Consider the following 19,089-nt stretch of genomic DNA (forward strand, 5'->3'; position numbering starts at 1 on the left):
TGTCTTTTGGAAGATGAATCGGTTAACCTCCGCGAAACTCTTCCCTCTTGGCTCCATGGGTTCCTTAAAGTCTTCCTACCGTCGGAAGCCGACAAATTACCACCGCATCGATCCTACGACCATGCGATAGATCTTGAACCAGGCAAACAGCCACCATGGGGACCCGTTTACTCCCTATCCGAAGTCGAGCTAAAGGTGCTTCGGGAATACCTGGACAAAATGTTGCGATTGGGAAAAATTAGGCCAAGCAAATCTCCTGCAGGAGCCCCAATCCTATTTGTGAAGAAGAAGGACGGTAGTCTGCGACTTTGCGTTGACTACCGTGGACTTAACCGTGTGTCCATCAAGAACAGGTATCCGTTACCGCTTATGGACGAGCTGCGAGATCGAGTGGCAGGCGCGGTTATCTTCTCGAAGATTGACCTGAAGGAAGGTTATAACCTCATCAGGATCAAAGACGGCGACGAGTGGAAGACAGCCTTTCGTACGCGGTACGGGCATTTTGAGTACCTCGTTATGCCTTTTGGGCTGGCAAATGCGCCGGCGACCTTCCAGAATATGATGAATGATGCGCTGAGGGAATTCCTGGATCAAGGGGTAGTAGTATACCTTGATGACATTCTAATATATAGCAAGTCCCGAGAGGAACACAGGGAGCTGGTCGGCAAAGTACTTAGCAGGCTACAAGAATACAACCTGGTCGCCAACCCGAAGAAATCGTTCTTCGAGCTCACCGAAATCGAGTTCCTCGGATACATCCTTGCCCCAGCAGGCGTCACCATGGCACTGGATAAGGTTATGTCTGTTACGAATTGGCAAGCCCCGCGCAGCGTTAAGGAAGTACAGATCTTCATGGGCTTTGCCAACTTCTACAGAAGGTTTATCCACAATTTCTCCGGGGTCTGTAAACCCATTACCGATTGTCTCAGGGGTGATGCTAAGAACTTTGTCTGGTCTATGACGGCCCAAGCAGCCTTCGAAAAACTCAAAACCCTGTTTACGTCTGCGCCGATCTTGGTACACTTCTCTCCAGATCGCCAGACTATCGTGGAAACGGACGCAAGTGATTTTGCTATCGCCGCAATTTTATCCCAGGTTATTGACGGAAAGACTCACCCTGTTGCCTTCTATTCTCGAAAACTTAACCCAGCGGAACTCAACTACGACGTCTGGGATAAGGAGATGTTGGGAATTGTGTCAGCCTTCAAGCAATGGCGTCACTACCTCGAAGGACCTAGCCGAACGGTTCTCGTATATACGGATCACAAGAACTTGGAATATTTTTCAACAACCAAGGTTCTTAACCGACGACAGGCAAGGTGGGCTGAATCTTTGGCGGAATTTGACTTCAAGATTATTTACCGCCCGGGAACCAAAAATGGGAAGGCAGATGCACTATCGCGACGGCCGGAGTACCGTCCTGAAGGGGGAGGCACGCTTGGGAAACAGCCGATAGACAAGTTCTTTAAGCCCGGACAGTTGGCGGAGGAAGAGTTTGTGGTATCAGCGGTGTCACTTGCCTCCAAGGGGGTGATTGACTGGTCTAAGAATTTCCTGGATCACGTCAGGCAGGCGGCATCGGGAGACCCGACATGGGTAGGATTGAAAGAGAGAGTTGAGCAGGGAGAGAAGCTGGGGGAAATGAAGGATATCGCTGAGAAAGACGGGCTACTCTTCTATAAGAATCGACTCTACATTCCGGCAGACGACCGTATCAAGATCCGAATCGCACAGGCAGAACACGATTCGAAAGTGGCAGGACACTTTGGACAAGACAAAACTTTGGAACTCATCACGCGTAACTTCTACTGGCCAAAAATGAACGAGTGGATTGATGATTACGTTCGGTCATGTGACGAGTGCCAGCGCAACAAACCCAGCCGCCATAAGAAGTACGGTGCGCTTCTACCATTGTCCACACCACATTCCGTCTGGCAATCGATATCAATGGACTTCGTCGTGCAGTTACCGGAATCGAAGGGATACAACCAAATTTGGGTAGTAGTCGATAGGTTCTCGAAGATGTCGCACTTCATTCCCCTAGTAGCAGAAACGACCGCGCAGGATTTAGCGAAGATATTCCTCGGTCAAATCTGGCGACTCCATGGGCTGCCTCTTGATATAGTTTCCGACAGGGACGCCAAGTTTACTTCAAGCTTTTGGGCATCCCTTATGGAATTATTGGACGTGAGGATAAGAATGAGTACGGCTTTCCACCCTCAGACCGATGGGCAAACAGAGCGAGTCAACCAAACCCTCGAGCATTACTTACGAGCCTTCTGCAACTACGAGCAAGATGATTGGGCAGAGCTACTCCCGTTGGCGGAGTATGCTTACAACAACTCGGTTACCACCGCTACGGGCCAATCTCCGTTCTATACCAATTACGGTTACAACCCAAGAACCAACTGGCCGACGGAAGCCGAAGTGGTCAATCCAACCAGTGACCTGTACGCTCACTTCATCCGAGGAGTTCACGACTCTGCTCTCGCTCGCTTAACGGACACCAGGGAGAAGATGGGGAAATACTATGATCGGAAAAGGGACGAACCGCCGAACTTTAAGATAGGCGACATGGTCATGCTGAATGCGGCCAATATTAAGACACGTCGCTCCATCAAAAAGCTCGATCATAAGAAACTCGGTCCGTTCAAGATCAACTGACTAGCGGGAAAACGAGCCTGTGAATTGGAACTGCCACCACAAATCAAAATCCATAACGTGTTCCAAATTGAACTTTTGGAACGTTACCGACAGAGCAGTATCCCGGGCCGCGAACAACGTCCCCCGACTCCCGAAGAGGTCGATAAGGAAGCAGAGGTTCTGTACGAAGTGGAAAGTATAGTGGGAAGCCGGAGGAGCAGAAGAGGATTAGTAGAATACCTGGTGAAATGGCGGGGCTATTCGATGAGCGACTGTACTTACCAAGTCATGGGCGTTATGAGTGACGACGTACTTGATCTAGTCTGCGACTTCCATCGAAGGAACCCCAAGGCTGTGAAGGACCAACGCCTGAGACTATAGAGGTGTTACGGGCATGCCAAGCATTTACGGAAGTAAGAGAAAAGGCTAGTAGATACCCCAATACCCTCTGTACACTAATGTCCACTCCGGTTCGCACCCACGAGGTGCGGTGCGATCAATATGCGACCAAATGCGGAGTTGCGGTTTTCCTAGTTAAAAAACACGTTTTTGACCCCAATAATAACCCCCGGATCGTCAAACCGCCGGAGGGGAGTGTTTTGGTACCGGTGGATATATGAGGGACAGCTGGAATCAATCGGATCGAAGATTGGACCGCTCGGAGCGAATCGGCGCAAGCTGCCAGCCGACCGAGTACCTATCGGCGGTACCTGTGGGCATGAGAGGACTCTGCTATGTGGGAAAGCGATGTGGGAAGAGGCCTGAGTAGGTAGCCTTGCTGTCCGAGACCTCCGAATAGCCGACGCTGACGATTATCCACCAGACGGCCGATGGTTAAGAAACATCGACAGGGAAACGTGCATTAGAGTGGGTAAATAGGTTGAGGGGTTTCAGCGGCTTTAGGAGTTTGGGTTACGGACTTAGGAGTTAAATGTTCTTGGTTATTTTTCAGGGTCTCGGGCATGCCCCGAGTGTATTCTGTATTATTAGTAGACTGGGTCCTCGAGGCATAAGCGAGGGATATAAATACTGTGTCATTCACTGACTAGCCAAACCATCATCGGCGAAATCAGAGTCTTAACAATATAAATCGTTGATACGCGAGTTACAACTTTATTTGACTATACTTTTGGAAATACTTTATTCTATCGTGACTTCGAACTCTACCTGAACTATTACGTCGAAGACGGTCGAACATCACACGCTAACTCTAGTGAATCTTTGTTGATAACGTAGCTCGCGGGGCCCGTATCGGATCAAGGAGAATCATACTCGACGTTGACTGAAGAGACCTTGGAGACTTCTACCTTTGTAGCTGTTAGCCGAACTCTGAGCTCCGCGTAGTGTACTCTGGTGGTCTGGTACGCATCCCTCACAGTATATTGTTACTCACAAGTTCACTTGGAGTAACGAAGTCACCTCAAAGAAAAGAACTATCATCGTTATCCCCTATCACAATGACTACCCGAAGGGATAATTACTTCATAGATACCTCGGCCGTAACTGAGGAGGCCGGAGGAGAAGATTCTATGGTGATATCAAGGGCTGCTAGCCCAGACCCCCTACTTACGGGAGGACCCTCTACAACAACTAGGCAATCGAGTAAACGCTCTGCTCAAGCCCAGTTTGTGAGGAATATGCAGGAGTTTTTGGATACCCATGAGGCTCAAATGAGGTATCTTGGTGCAGCTGGACAGGCCGTTTGGCAGCAGCTACAAAATCTCCAGGAGCAAGTCCAAGGGAGTGGACAAATCCTGGACAAGAAGGTACGGCAAGAAGCCATTGCCCAAAAACAACATCTGGAATCGCTCTTTGAGCTCGTCTCCAGTGTCCAACAAGCACACGAAGCTGCACGAGCCGCCGACCACAAGGTTCTGGAGCAAAGCCATCTGCAAACCCAGAATCAGTTACAGGAGGCGGAGCGACAACTGAGGATCGTGAGAGAAGAGCGGGAGCAGGAAAAAGGGGAGCAACGAGCTTGGTTTGCGGAATTCAAGCGGTCCGATGCGGAAAGAAACCAACGGATAGCCGAGATGGAGGAACTACTGCGACAACATCTGTCAGTAGCACCTTCTGTGGCAAGTGCTCCTTTAGACCCTAATGCGCCCCGAACGGTTCCTGTTGGTAATGGCAAGAAACCCGAAAATACTGGCCCAGTAGGAGGAAACGCTGGTCCCGTAGGAGGAAATGGAGGCAGGCGACCGGAGGATGCCGGCCCAGTGCAGGGCAATAGTGGCAGAGGACCGGTGGGAGCTGCTCCAGTTGGCGGGAATGGTGGAAAGCAACCTCCACAAAACCCACCAAGAGGAAACGTTGGGGGAGACCCAGAACCTTCCGACGACGATGACGACGACAACAGTGAATGGTCGTACGGTCGAAAGAACTGGAGAGTGAACCGAGGCGGGAACCGGAATTCGGCGCCGCCCGAAGACGAGGATATGGTAGATTCGCTCGCCAAAATACCCTTTGAGTTCGATAATGCCAGGAAGCATAACCTGCGGCATTGGCTCATGGAGTGCGAGATCTACTTCGAGCAGAAACCCAAGAAGTTCCGAACGGACAAGAACAAGGTACTGTTCGCTGGAACGTATACGTGTGGGTTGGCAAAGGAGTGGTTCATGGAATACATCGAGACCAAAATGCTAGGACCGGCAGCCGCGGACTACGCTACTTGGACTCGTTTCCGTCAGGAGATTAGGAAACGCTTCTTAAGCACTCAGGAGGCTATGGAGAACGCGATGAAGATGCAGCAGTTTAAGTACTCTGCTAACATCGGAGACTACCTGACGAGAATGGAGATCATGAACCAGCATGCTCAGATGAAAGGAGCATCCTATCGCGCCGCCCTGCTCCAAGGGCTACCAAATGAAATCCGGGAGCGCCACTCACGCTTCGATCCAACCGATGACGACTCCGAGTACATCCAACAGTTGGAACGAGCCGGCAAGGCTCACGAGGCTTATCAAGAACAGATGAGGATGTTGGGGAAAGGGGAGTCGAGAGGAAGGGAGTCCAACAATGGTGGGAACTCGCGGCAGAAGGAGAAGGGGTTTAAGATCAAGGGGAGGGCTCAGACCGAGGAGAAGGAAAAAGGACAAGATAAGAAGAGCACCAGCAAGAACAAGTCGGGGAATAAGCCAATATACCACGACTACGACGAAGCCACCAAAGGAGTTCCACAGCCGGTCCGAGAACAGCGAAAGACCGATGGAGCCTGTGTGCGATGTGGCCGAAAGGGTCATCTTTGGAAGTGGTGTCGTTCAGATGCTAACAGCAGTGCATCTATCTCCTCTTTCTCCCGAAAGCGTACCCGCGATGACGATGGCGACCACGATATGGAACCACCAGAACCCCAACCTCAGAGAAAGCGAATGAGGCACCGTGCTAAGAAGCCAGCTGCGACGGCTGCCGCGGAGTACACCAGTGGGCAAGCGTTTGTGCGAGAACGCGGATCGGAATCTGAGATGGATTTCGACGAGGATTTTTAAAAGGGGACTCTGATGAGTCAGGTCAGGAGTATCCCCAGATTGCTATGTTATCACTGACGGAAAACAACAAAAAAAATATGAAAAGAAAAAGGCAGGAAGGGAGAGCGTCCCAACCGGAGAAAAAACAGAAAATTTTGGAGGAACCTATTCATGGTCCTCGACCTATCGTTAATCAGTTCCTTTGTTTTGCGGAAAAATGTTTACCTTGTAAGGTGTTGTTGGATACTGGTGCAACTGGTCCTGTTTTGTCTGCTGTTTTTGTTGATAGTTTTGAGGTCCCGAAGGTGAAACGAGACGTCCCGGCCCGGGTATTTGGATTTACGGGAGAAGTTATGAAGGGCACGGGACACGCCTTTACACAACCATTAATTATAATGTCAAGGGGGCATCAAACACAGTTGTCATTCGAGATCGCCCCTCTCCCACTTGGCATCGATGCGATACTACCGAACTGGTGGTTGAAAGAACATAAGCCGGTACTAGGGGCAAATGGGGAAGTTTCCTACGATGGCGAGAACTGTAAGAGTCGATGCTTCACTGACAAGGAACCTCAAATAGAAATGGACGAGGGTGTACTAGACGATCCGGAGGCCCAATTCATCGGTAGTATTTGTCTTCTGGAAGATGAATCGGTCAACCTCCGCGAAACTCTTCCCTCTTGGCTCCATGGGTTCCTTAAAGTCTTCCTACCATCGGAAGCAGACAAATTACCACCGCATCGATCTTACGACCACGCGATAGATCTCGAGCCAGAAAAGCAGCCACCATGGGGACCCGTCTACTCCCTATCCGAAGTCGAACTGAAGGTGCTTCGGGAGTACTGTGAGGGATGCGTACCAGACCACAAGAGTACACTACGCAGAGCTCAGAGTTCGGCTAACAGCTACAAAGGTAGAAGTCTCCAAGGTCTCTTCAGTCAACGTCGAGTATGATTCTCCTTGATCCGATACGGGCCCCGCGAGCTACGTTATCAACAAAGATTCACTAGAGTTAGCGTATAGAATTCGACCGTCTTCGACGTAATAGTTCAGGTAGAGTTCGAAGTCACGATAGAGTAAAGTATTTTCAAAAGTATAGTCAAAATAAAGTTGTAACTCGCGTATCAATGATTTATATTGTTAAGACTCTGATTTCGCCGATGATGGTTTGGCTAGTCAGTGAATGACACAGTATTTATATCCCTCGCTTATGTCTCGAGGACCCAGTCTACTAATAATACAGAATACACTCGGGGCATGCCCGAGACCCTGAAAAACAACCAAGAACATTTAACTCCTAAGTCCGTAACCCAAACTCCTAAATCCGCTGAAACCCCTCAACCTATTTATCCACTCTAATGCACGTTTCCCTGTCGATGTTTCTTCTCCATCGGCCGTCTGGTGGATAATCGTCAGCGTCGGCTATTCGGAGGTCTCGGACGGCAAGGCTACCTACTCAGGCCTCTTCCCACATCGCTTTCCCACATAGCAGAGTCCTCTCATGCCCACAGGTACCGCCGATAGGTACTCGGTCGGCTGGCAGCTTGCGCCGATTCGCTCCGAGCGGTCCGATCTTCGATCCGATTGATTCCAGCTGTCCCTCATATATCCACCGGTACCAAAACACTCCCCTCCGGCGGTTTGACGCTCCGGGGGTTATTATTGGGGTCGAAAACGTGTTTTTTATGACTCTGGGTTTTTTGGTCGTAATTTGGTCGCACCACACTCCGCGAGTGTGGTCAAGAGTTGATATTAGCGTACAGAGGGTATTGGGGTATCTACTAGCCTTTCTCTCACTCCCGTAAATGCTTGGCATGCCCGTAACAGCTTACCCCCCTTCTAGGGTGTCACGTCTCGGGACATCTTCTGACAGACTATGGTTCCAGTAAACCTGCTCCACATATCACCCGCGGTGTCTGTGGAGGGGAAGGACTTAGCCCCGTAGGGTACCTCTATAGTCTCAGGCGTTGGTCCTTCACGGCCTTGGGGTTCCTTCGATGGAAGTCGCGGACAAGGTCAAGTACTTCCTCATTCATAGCGTCCATGACTTGATACGTACAGTCACTCATCGAATAGCCCCGCCATTTCACCAGGTATTCCACTAATCCTCTTCTGCTTTTCCGGCTCCCCACGATACTTTCCACTTCGTACAGCACCTCTCCTTCCTTATCGACCTCTTCGGGAGTTGGGGGACGTTGTTCTCGGCCTGGGATACTGCTCTGTCGATACCGTTCCAAGAGTTCAATATGGAACACATTATGGATTTTGACTTGTGGCGGCAGTTCCAGTTCGCAGGCTCGTTTCCCGGCTAGTCGGATGATTTTGAACGGGCCGAGTTTCTTGTGATCGAGTTTCTTGGTGGAGCGACGTGTCTTGATATTGGTCGCATTGAGCATAACCATGTCTCCCACCTTGAAGTTAGGCGGTTCGTCCCTTTTTCGATCATAGTATTTCCCCATCTTCTCCCTGGTGTCTGTTAAGCGAGCGAGAGCAGAATCATGAACCCCTCGGATGAAGTGAGCGTACAGGTCACTAGTTGGGTTGACCACTTCGGCTTCTGTTGGCCAGTTGGTTCTTGGGTTATAACCGTAATTGGTATAAAACGGAGATTGACCCGTGGCGGTGGTAACCGAGTTGTTGTAAGCATACTCCGCCAACGGGAGTAGCTCTGCCCAATCATCTTGCTCGTAGTTGCAGAACGCTCGTAAGTAATGCTCGAGGGTTTGGTTGACTCGCTCTGTTTGCCCATCGGTCTGAGGGTGGAAAGCCGTACTCATTCTTATCCTCACGTCCAATAATTCCATAAGGGATGCCCAAAAGCTTGAAGTAAACTTGGCGTCCCTGTCGGAAACTATATCAAGAGGCAGCCCATGGAGTCGCCAGATTTGACCGAGGAATATCTTCGCTAAATCCTGCGCGGTCGTTTCTGCTACTAGGGGAATGAAGTGCGACATCTTCGAGAACCTATCGACTACTACCCAAATTTGGTTGTATCCCTTCGATTCCGGTAACTGCACGACGAAGTCCATTGATATCGATTGCCAGACGGAATGTGGTGTGGACAATGGTAGAAGCGCACCGTACTTCTTATGGCGGCTGGGTTTGTTGCGCTGGCACTCGTCACATGACCGAACGTAATCATCAATCCACTCGTTCATTTTTGGCCAGTAGAAGTTACGCGTGATGAGTTCCAAAGTTTTGTCTTGTCCAAAGTGTCCTGCCACTTTCGAATCGTGTTCTGCCTGTGCGATTCGGATCTTGATACGGTCGTCTGCCGGAATGTAGAGTCGATTCTTATAGAAGAGTAGCCCGTCTTTCTCAGCGATATCCTTCATTTCCCCCAGCTTCTCTCCCTGCTCAACTCTCTCTTTCAATCCTACCCATGTCGGGTCTCCCGATGCCGCCTGCCTGACGTGATCCAGGAAATTCTTAGACCAGTCAATCACCCCCTTGGAGGCAAGTGACACCGCTGATACCACAAACTCTTCCTCCGCCAACTGTCCGGGCTTAAAGAACTTGTCTATCGGCTGTTTCCCAAGCGTGCCTCCCCCTTCAGGACGGTACTCCGGCCGTCGCGATAGTGCATCTGCCTTCCCATTTTTGGTTCCCGGGCGGTAAATAATCTTGAAGTCAAATTCCGCCAAAGATTCAGCCCACCTTGCCTGTCGTCGGTTAAGAACCTTGGTTGTTGAAAAATATTCCAAGTTCTTGTGATCCGTATATACGAGAACCGTTCGGCTAGGTCCTTCGAGGTAGTGACGCCATTGCTTGAAGGCTGACACAATTCCCAACATCTCCTTATCCCAGACGTCGTAGTTGAGTTCCGCTGGGTTAAGTTTTCGAGAATAGAAGGCAACAGGGTGAGTCTTTCCGTCAATAACCTGGGATAAAATTGCGGCGATAGCAAAATCACTTGCGTCCGTTTCCACGATAGTCTGGCGATCTGGAGAGAAGTGTACCAAGATCGGCGCAGACGTAAACAGGGTTTTGAGTTTTTCGAAGGCTGCTTGGGCCGTCATAGACCAGACAAAGTTCTTAGCATCACCCCTGAGACAATCGGTAATGGGTTTACAGACCCCGGAGAAATTGTGGATAAACCTTCTGTAGAAGTTGGCAAAGCCCATGAAGATCTGTACTTCCTTAACGCTGCGCGGGGCTTGCCAATTCGTAACAGACATAACCTTATCCAGTGCCATGGTGACGCCTGCTGGGGCAAGGATGTATCCGAGGAACTCGATTTCGGTGAGCTCGAAGAACGATTTCTTCGGGTTGGCGACCAGGTTGTATTCTTGTAGCCTGCTAAGTACTTTGCCGACCAGCTCCCTGTGTTCCTCTCGGGACTTGCTATATATTAGAATGTCATCAAGGTATACTACTACCCCTTGATCCAGGAATTCCCTCAGCGCATCATTCATCATATTCTGGAAGGTCGCCGGCGCATTTGCCAGCCCAAAAGGCATAACGAGGTACTCAAAATGCCCGTACCGCGTACGAAAGGCTGTCTTCCACTCGTCGCCGTCTTTGATCCTGATGAGGTTATAACCTTCCTTCAGGTCAATCTTCGAGAAGATAACCGCGCCTGCCACTCGATCTCGCAGCTCGTCCATAAGCGGTAACGGATACCTGTTCTTGATGGACACACGGTTAAGTCCACGGTAGTCAACGCAAAGTCGCAGACTACCGTCCTTCTTCTTCACAAATAGGATTGGGGCTCCTGCAGGAGATTTGCTTGGCCTAATTTTTCCCAATCGCAACATTTTGTCCAGGTATTCCCGAAGCACCTTTAGCTCGACTTCGGATAGGGAGTAAACGGGTCCCCATGGTGGCTGTTTGCCTGGTTCAAGATCTATCGCATGGTCGTAGGATCGATGCGGTGGTAATTTGTCGGCTTCCGACGGTAGGAAGACTTTAAGGAACCCATGGAGCCAAGAGGGAAGAGTTTCGCGGAGGTTAACCGATTCATCTTCCAAAAGACAAATGCTACCGATGAATTGGGCCTCCGGATCGTCCAATACACCCTCGTCCATTTCTATTTGAGGTTCCTTGTCAGTGAAGCATCGACTCTTACAGTTCTCACCATCGTAGGAGACTTCCCCGTTTGACCTTATAACCGGCTTGTGTTCTTTCAACCACCAATTCGGTAGTATTGCATCGATGCCAACCGGGAGAGGGGCGATCTCGAATGATAGCTGTGTTTGATGCCCCCTTGACATTATAATTAATGGTTGTGTAAAGGCGTGTCCCGTGCCCTTCATAACTTCTCCCGTAAATCCAAATACCCGGGCCGGGACGTCTCGTTTCACCTTCGGGACCTCAAAACTATCAACAAAAACAGCAGACAAAACAGGACCAGTTGCACCAGTATCCAATAACACCTTACAAGGTAAACATTTTTCCGCAAAACAAAGGAGCTGATTAACGATAGGTCGAGGACCATGAATAGGTTCCTCCAAAATTTTCTGTTTTTTCTCCGGTTGGGACGCTCTCCCTTCCTGCCTTTTTCTTTTCATATTTTTTTTGTTGTTTTCCGTCAGTGATAACATAGCAATCTGGGGATACTCCTGACCTGACTCATCAGAGTCCCCTTTTAAAAATCCTCATCGAAATCCATCTCAGATTCCGATCCGCGTTCTCGCACAAATGCTTGCCCACTGGTGTACTCCGCAGCAGCCGTCGCAGCCGGCTTCTTAGCACGGTGCCTCATTCGCTTTCTCTGAGGTTGGGGTTCCGGTGGTTCCTGTTACGGGCATGCCAAGTATTTACGGGAGTGAGAGAAAGGCTAGTAGATACCCCAATATCCTTTGATACTAATGGCAACACCACTATCAACTCCGGTTCGCACCCACGAGGTGTGGTGCGATCAATATGCGACCAAATGCGGAGTTGCGGTTTTCCTAGTTAAAAAACACGTTTTCGACCCCAATAATAACCCCCGGAGCGTCAAACCGCCGGAGGGGAGTGTTTTGGTACCGGTGGATATATGAGGGACAGCTGGAATCAATCGGATCGAAGATCGGACCACCCGGAGCGAATCGGCTCAAGCTGCCAGCCGACCGAGTACCTATCGGCGGTACCTGTGGGCATGAGAGGACTCTGCTATGTGGGAAAGCGATGTGGGAAGAGGCCTGAGTAGGTAGCCTTGCCGTCCGAGACCTCCGAATAGCCGACGCTGACGATCATCCACCAGACGGCCGATGGAGAAGAAACATCGACAGGGAAACGTGCATTAGAGTGGATAAATAGGTTGAGGGGTTTTAGCGGATTTAGGAGTTTGGGTTACGGATTTAGGAGTTAAATGTTCTTGGTTGTTTTTCAGGGTCTCGGGCATGCCCCGAGTGTATTCTGTATTATTAGTAGACTGGGTCCTCGAGACATAAGCGAGGGATATAAATACTGTGTCATTCACTGACTAGCCAAACCATTATCGGCGAAATCAGAGTCTTAACAATATAAATCGTTGATACGCGAGTTACAACTTTATTTGACTATACTTTTGGAAATACTTTATTCTATCGTGACTTCGAACTCTACCTGAACTATTACGTCGAAGACGGTCGAACATCACACGCTAACTCTAGTGAATCTTTGTTGATAACGTAGCTCGCGGGGCCCGTATCGGATCAAGGAGAATCATACTCGACGTTGACTGAAGAGACCTTGGAGACTTCTACCTTTGTAGCTGTTAGCCGAACTCTGAGCTCTGCGTAGTGTACTCTTGTGGTCTGGTACGCATCCCTCACAGTATATTGTTACTCACAAGTTCACTTGGAGTAACGAAGTCACCTCAAAGAAAAGAACTATCATCGTTATCCTCTATCACAATGACTACCCGAAGGGATAATTACTTCATAGATACCTCGGCCGTAACTGAGGAGGCCGGAGGAGAAGACTCTATGGTGATATCAAGGGCTGCTAGCCCAGACCCCCTAGTAACGGGAGGACCCTCTACAACAACTAGGCAATCGAGTAAACGCTCTGCTCAAGCCCAGTTCGTGAGGAATATGCAGGAGTTTTTGGATACCCATGAGGCACAAATGAGGTATCTTGGTGCAGCTGGACAGGCCGTGTGGCAGCAGCTACAAAACCTCCAGGAACAAGTCCAAGGGAGTGGGCAAATCCTGGACAAGAAGGTGCGACAAGAAGCCATTGCCCAAAAACAACATCTGGAATCGCTCTTTGAACTCGTCTCCAGTGTCCAACAAGTACATGAAGCTGCACGAGCCGCCGACCACAAGGTTCTGGAGCAAAGTCATCTGCAAACCCAGAACCAGTTACAGGAGGCGGAGCGACAACTGAGAATGGTAAGAGAAGAGCGAGAGCAGGAAAAAGGGGAGCAACGAGCTTGGTTTGCGGAATTCAAGCGGTCCGATGCGGAAAGAAACCAACGGATAGCCGAGATGGAGGAACTACTGCGACAACATCTGTCAGTAGCACCTTCCGTGGCAAGTGCTCCCTTAGATCCTAATGCACCCCGAACGGTTCCTGTTGGCAATGGCAAGAAACCCGAAAATGCTGGCCCAGTAGGAGGAAACGCTGGTCCAGTAGGAGGGAATGGAGGCAGGCAACCGGAGGATGCCGGCCCAGTGCAGGGCAATAATGGCAGAGGACCGGTGGGAGCTGCTCCAGTTGGTGGGAATGGTGGGAATCAACCCCCACAAAACCCACCAAGAGGAAACGTTGGGGGAGACCCAGAACCTTCCGACGACGATGACGACGATAACAGTGAATGGTCGCACGGTCGGAAGAATTGGAGAAGGAACCGAGGCGGGAACCGGAATTCGGCGCCGCCTGAAGACGACGATATGGTAGATTCGCTTGCCAAAATACCCTTCGAGTTCGATAATGCCAGGAAGCATAACCTGCGGCATTGGCTCATGGAGTGCGAAATCTACTTTGAGCAGAAGCCGAAGAAGTTCCGAACCGACAGGAACAAAGTACTGTTCGCTGGGACGTATACGTGTGGTTTGGCGAAGGAATGGTTTATGGAATATATCGAAACCAAAATGCTAGGTCCGGCAGCCGCGGACTATGCTACTTGGACTCGGTTCCGTCAGGAAATCAGGAAACGTTTCCTAAGCACTCAGGAAGCTATGGAAAATGCGATGAAGATGCAGCAATTTAAGTACTCTGCTAACATCGGGGACTACCTGACAAGAATGGAGATCATGAACCAGCATGCTCAGATGAAAGGAGCATCCTATCGTGCCGCCCTGCTCCAGGGGCTACCCAATGAAATCCGGGAGCGCCACTCACGCTTCGATCCAACCGATGACGACTCCGAGTACATCCAACAGTTGGAACGAGCCGGCAAGGCTCACGAGGCTTATCAAGAGCAGATGAAGATGTTGGGGAAAGCGGAGTCGAGAGGAAGGGAGACGAATAATGGTGGGAACTCGCGGCAAAAGGAGAAGGGGTTTAAGATCAAGGGGAGGGCTCAGACTGAGGAGAAAGAAAAGGGGCAAGATAAGAAGAGTACCAGCAAGAATAAGTCGGGGAATAAGCCAATATACCACGACTACGACGAAGCCACCAAAGGAGTTCCACAGCCGGTCCGAGAACAGCGAAAGACCGATGGAGCCTGTGTGCGATGTGGCCGAAAGGGTCATCTTTGGAAATGGTGTCGTTCAGATGCTAACAGTAGTGCATCTATCTCCTCTTTCTCCCGAAAGCGTACCCGCGATGACGATGGCGACCACGATATGGAACCACCGGAACCCCAACCTCAGAGAAAGCGAATGAGGCACCGTGCTAAGAAGCCGGCTGCTACGGCTGCTGCGGAGTACACCAGTGGGCAAGCGTTTGTACGAGAACGCGGATCGGAATCTGAGATGGATTTCGACGAGGATTTTTAAAAGGGGACTCTGATGAGTCAGGTCAGGAGTATCCCCAGATTGCTATGTTATCACTGACGGAAAACAACAAAAAAAATATGAAAAGAAAAAGGCAGGAAGGGAGAGCGTCCCAACCGGAGAAAAAACAGAAAACTTTGGAGGAACCTATTCATGGTCCTCGACCTATCGTTAATCAGTTCCTTTGTTTTGCGGAAAAATGTTTACCTTGTAAGGTGTTGTTGGATACTGGTGCAACTGGTCCTGTTTTGTCTGCTGTTTTTGTTGATAGTTTTGAGGTCCCGAAGGTGAAACGAGACGTCCCGGCCCGGGTATTTGGATTTACGGGAGAAGTTATGAAGGGCACGGGACACGCCTTTACACAACCATTAATTATAATGTCAAGGGGGCATCAGACGCAACTATCATTCGAGATCGCCCCTCTCCCACTTGGCATCGATGCAATATTACCGAACTGGTGGTTGAAAGAACACAAGCCGGTTATAGGGGCAAATGGGGAAGTTTCCTACGACGGTGAGAACTGTAAGAGTCGTTGCTTCACTGACAAGGAACCTCAAATAGAAATGGACGAGGGTGTACTGGACGATCCGGAGGCCCAATTCATCGGTAGCATCTGTCTCTTGGAAGATGAATCGGTTAACCTCCGTGAAACTCTTCCCTCTTGGCTCCATGGGTTCCTTAAAGTCTTCCTACCATCGGAAGCCGACAAACTACCACCGCATCGATCTTACGACCATGCGATAGATCTCGAACCAGGGAAGCAGCCACCATGGGGACCCGTTTACTCCCTATCCGAAGTCGAACTGAAGGTGCTTCGGGAGTACCTGGACAAAATGTTGCGATTGGGAAAGATTAGGCCGAGCAAATCCCCTGCAGGAGCCCCAATCCTATTTGTGAAGAAGAAGGACGGTAGTCTGCGACTTTGCGTTGACTACCGTGGACTTAACCGAGTATCCATTAAGAACAGGTATCCGTTACCACTTATGGACGAACTACGAGATCGAGTGGCAGGCGCGGTTATCTTCTCGAAGATTGATCTGAAGGAAGGTTACAACCTCATCAGGATCAAAGACGGCGACGAGTGGAAAACAGCATTCCGTACGCGGTACGGGCATTTTGAGTACCTCGTTATGCCTTTTGGGCTGGCAAATGCGCCGGCGACCTTCCAGAACATGATGAATGATGCGCTGAGGGAATTCTTGGATCAAGGTGTAGTAGTATACCTTGATGATATCCTAATATATAGCAAGTCTCGAGAGGAGCACAGGGAGTTGGTCGGCAAAGTCCTTAGTAGGCTACAAGAATACAATCTGGTCGCCAACCCGAAGAAATCGTTCTTCGAGCTCACTGAAATCGAGTTCCTCGGATACATCCTTGCCCCAGCAGGCGTCACCATGGCACTGGATAAGGTTATGTCTGTTACGAATTGGCAAGCCCCGCGTAGCGTTAAGGAAGTACAGATCTTCATGGGCTTTGCCAATTTCTACAGAAGGTTTATCCACAATTTCTCCGGGGTCTGTAAACCCATTACCGATTGTCTCAGGGGTGATGCTAAGAACTTTGTCTGGTCTATGACGGCCCAAGCAGCCTTCGAAAAACTCAAAACCCTGTTTACGTCTGCACCGATCTTGGTACATTTCTCTCCAGATCGCCAGACTATCGTGGAAACGGACGCAAGTGATTTTGCTATTGCCGCAATTCTATCCCAGGTTATTGACGGAAAGACTCACCCTGTTGCCTTTTACTCTCGAAAACTTAACCCAGCGGAACTCAACTACGACGTCTGGGATAAGGAGATGCTAGGAATTGTGTCGGCCTTCAAGCAATGGCGTCACTACCTCGAAGGACCTAGCCGAACGGTTCTCGTCTATACGGATCACAAGAACTTAGAGTACTTCTCAACAACCAAGGTTCTTAACCGACGACAGGCAAGGTGGGCTGAGTCTTTGGCGGAATTTGACTTTAAGATTATTTACCGCCCGGGAACCAAAAATGGGAAGGCAGATGCACTATCGCGACGGCCGGAGTACCGTCCTGAAGGGGGAGGCACGCTTGGGAAACAGCCGATAGACAGGTTCTTTAAGCCCGGACAGTTGGCGGAGGAAGAGTTTGTGGTATCAGCGGTGTCGCTTGCCTCCAAGGGGGTGATTGACTGGTCGAAGAATTTTCTGGATCATGTCAGGCAGGCGGCATCGGGAGACCCGACATGGGTAGGAATGAAAGAGAGAGTTGAGCAAGGGGAGAAGCTGGGGGAATTGAAGGATATTGCCGAAAAAGATGGGCTACTCTTCTATAAGAACCGACTCTATATTCCGGCAGACGACCGCATCAAGATCCGAATTGCACAGTCAGAACACGATTCGAAGGTGGCAGGACACTTTGGACAAGACAAAACTTTGGAACTCATCACACGTAACTTCTATTGGCCAAAAATGAACGAGTGGATTGATGATTACGTTCGGTCATGTGACGAGTGCCAGCGCAACAAACCCAGCCGCCATAAGAAGTACGGTGCGCTTCTACCATTGTCCACACCACATTCCGTCTGGCAATCGATATCAATGGACTTCGTCGTGCAATTACCGGAATCGAAGGGATACAACCAAATTTGGGTAGTAGTCGATAGGTTCTCAAAGATGTCGCACTTCATTCCCCTAGTAGCAGAAACGACCGCGCAGGATTTAGCGAAGATATTCCTCGGTCAAATCTGGCGACTCCATGGGCTGCCTCTTGATATAGTTTCCGACAGGGACGCCAAGTTTACTTCAAGCTTTTGGGCATCCCTTATGGAATTATTGGACGTGAGGATAAGAATGAGTACGGCTTTCCACCCTCAGACCGATGGGCAAACAGAGCGAGTCAACCAAACCCTCGAGCATTACTTACGAGCGTTCTGCAACTACGAGCAAGATGATTGGGCAGAGCTACTCCCGTTGGCGGAGTATGCTTACAACAACTCGGTTACCACCGCCACGGGTCAATCTCCGTTTTATACCAATTACGGTTATAACCCAAGAACCAACTGGCCGACAGAAGCCGAAGTGGTCAACCCAACTAGTGATCTGTACGCTCATTTTATCCGAGGGGTTCATGATTCTGCTCTCGCTCGCTTAACAGACACCAGGGAAAAGATGGGGAAATACTATGATCGAAAAAGGGACGAGCCGCCTAACTTCAAGGTGGGAGACATGGTTATGCTCAATGCGACCAATATCAAGACACGTCGCTCCACCAAGAAACTCGATCACAAGAAACTCGGCCCGTTCAAAATCATCCGACTAGCCGGGAAACGAGCCTGCGAACTGGAACTGCCGCCACAAGTCAAAATCCATAATGTGTTCCATATTGAACTCTTGGAACGGTATCGACAGAGCAGCATCCCAGGCCGAGAACAACGTCCCCCAACTCCCGAAGAGGTCGATAAGGAAGGAGAGGTGCTGTACGAAGTGGAAAGTATCGTGGGGAGCCGGAAAAGCAGAAGAGGATTAGTGGAATACCTGGTGAAGTGGCGGGGCTATTCGATGAGTGACTGTACGTATCAAGTCATGGACGCTATGGATGAGGAAGTACTTGACCTTGTCCGCGACTTCCATCGAAGGAACCCCAAGGCCGTGAAGGACCAACGCCTGAGACTATAGAGGTACCCTACGGGGCTAAGTCCTTCCCCTCCACAGACACCACGGGTGATATGTGGAGCAGGTTTACTGGAACCATAGTCTGTCAGAAGATGTCCCGAGACGTGACACCCTGGAAGGGGGGTAAGCTGTTACGGGCATGCCAAGTATTTACGGGAGTGAGAGAAAGGCTAGTAGATACCCCAATATCCTTTGATACTAATGGCAACACCACTATCAACTCCGGTTCGCACCCACGAGGTGTGGTGCGATCAATATGCGACCAAATGCGGAGTTGCGGTTTTCCTAGTTAAAAAACACGTTTTCGACCCCAATAATAACCCCCGGAGCGTCAAACCGCCGGAGGGGAGTGTTTTGGTACCGGTGGATATATGAGGGACAGCTGGAATCAATCGGATCGAAGATCGGACCACCCGGAGCGAATCGGCTCAAGCTGCCAGCCGACCGAGTACCTATCGGCGGTACCTGTGGGCATGAGAGGACTCTGCTATGTGGG

At 50.0% G+C, this 19,089-nt stretch overlaps 3 protein-coding genes across 3 annotated transcripts; all 3 read left to right on the forward strand.

The window, feature by feature from the left end:
* Positions 1-4,100: 4,100 nt before the first annotated feature.
* H6S33_002036 (uncharacterized protein) lies at positions 4,101-6,131 on the forward strand (the record flags this gene model as incomplete). The annotated part of the gene is made up of 1 exon (XM_044833380.1): positions 4,101-6,131. The coding sequence occupies one exon, from the start codon at positions 4,101-4,103 to the stop codon at positions 6,129-6,131; it is 2,031 nt and encodes a 676-aa protein (XP_044693179.1).
* Positions 6,132-12,930: 6,799 nt separating this feature from the next.
* On the forward strand, positions 12,931-14,961 carry H6S33_002037 (uncharacterized protein; the record flags this gene model as incomplete). Its single annotated transcript, XM_044833381.1, has 1 exon — positions 12,931-14,961. One exon carries the CDS (start codon positions 12,931-12,933, stop codon positions 14,959-14,961), a length of 2,031 nt encoding a protein of 676 aa, XP_044693180.1.
* A 77-nt stretch (positions 14,962-15,038) lies between these two features.
* H6S33_002038 (uncharacterized protein) lies at positions 15,039-18,596 on the forward strand (the record flags this gene model as incomplete). The annotated part of the gene is made up of 1 exon (XM_044833382.1): positions 15,039-18,596. One exon carries the CDS (start codon positions 15,039-15,041, stop codon positions 18,594-18,596), a length of 3,558 nt encoding a protein of 1,185 aa, XP_044693181.1.
* Positions 18,597-19,089: the final 493 nt, after the last annotated feature.

Source organism: Morchella sextelata (genome assembly GCF_020137385.1).
Source record: "Morchella sextelata strain SCLS chromosome Unknown scls_12, whole genome shotgun sequence".
Lineage (NCBI taxonomy): Eukaryota > Fungi > Ascomycota > Pezizomycetes > Pezizales > Morchellaceae > Morchella > Morchella sextelata.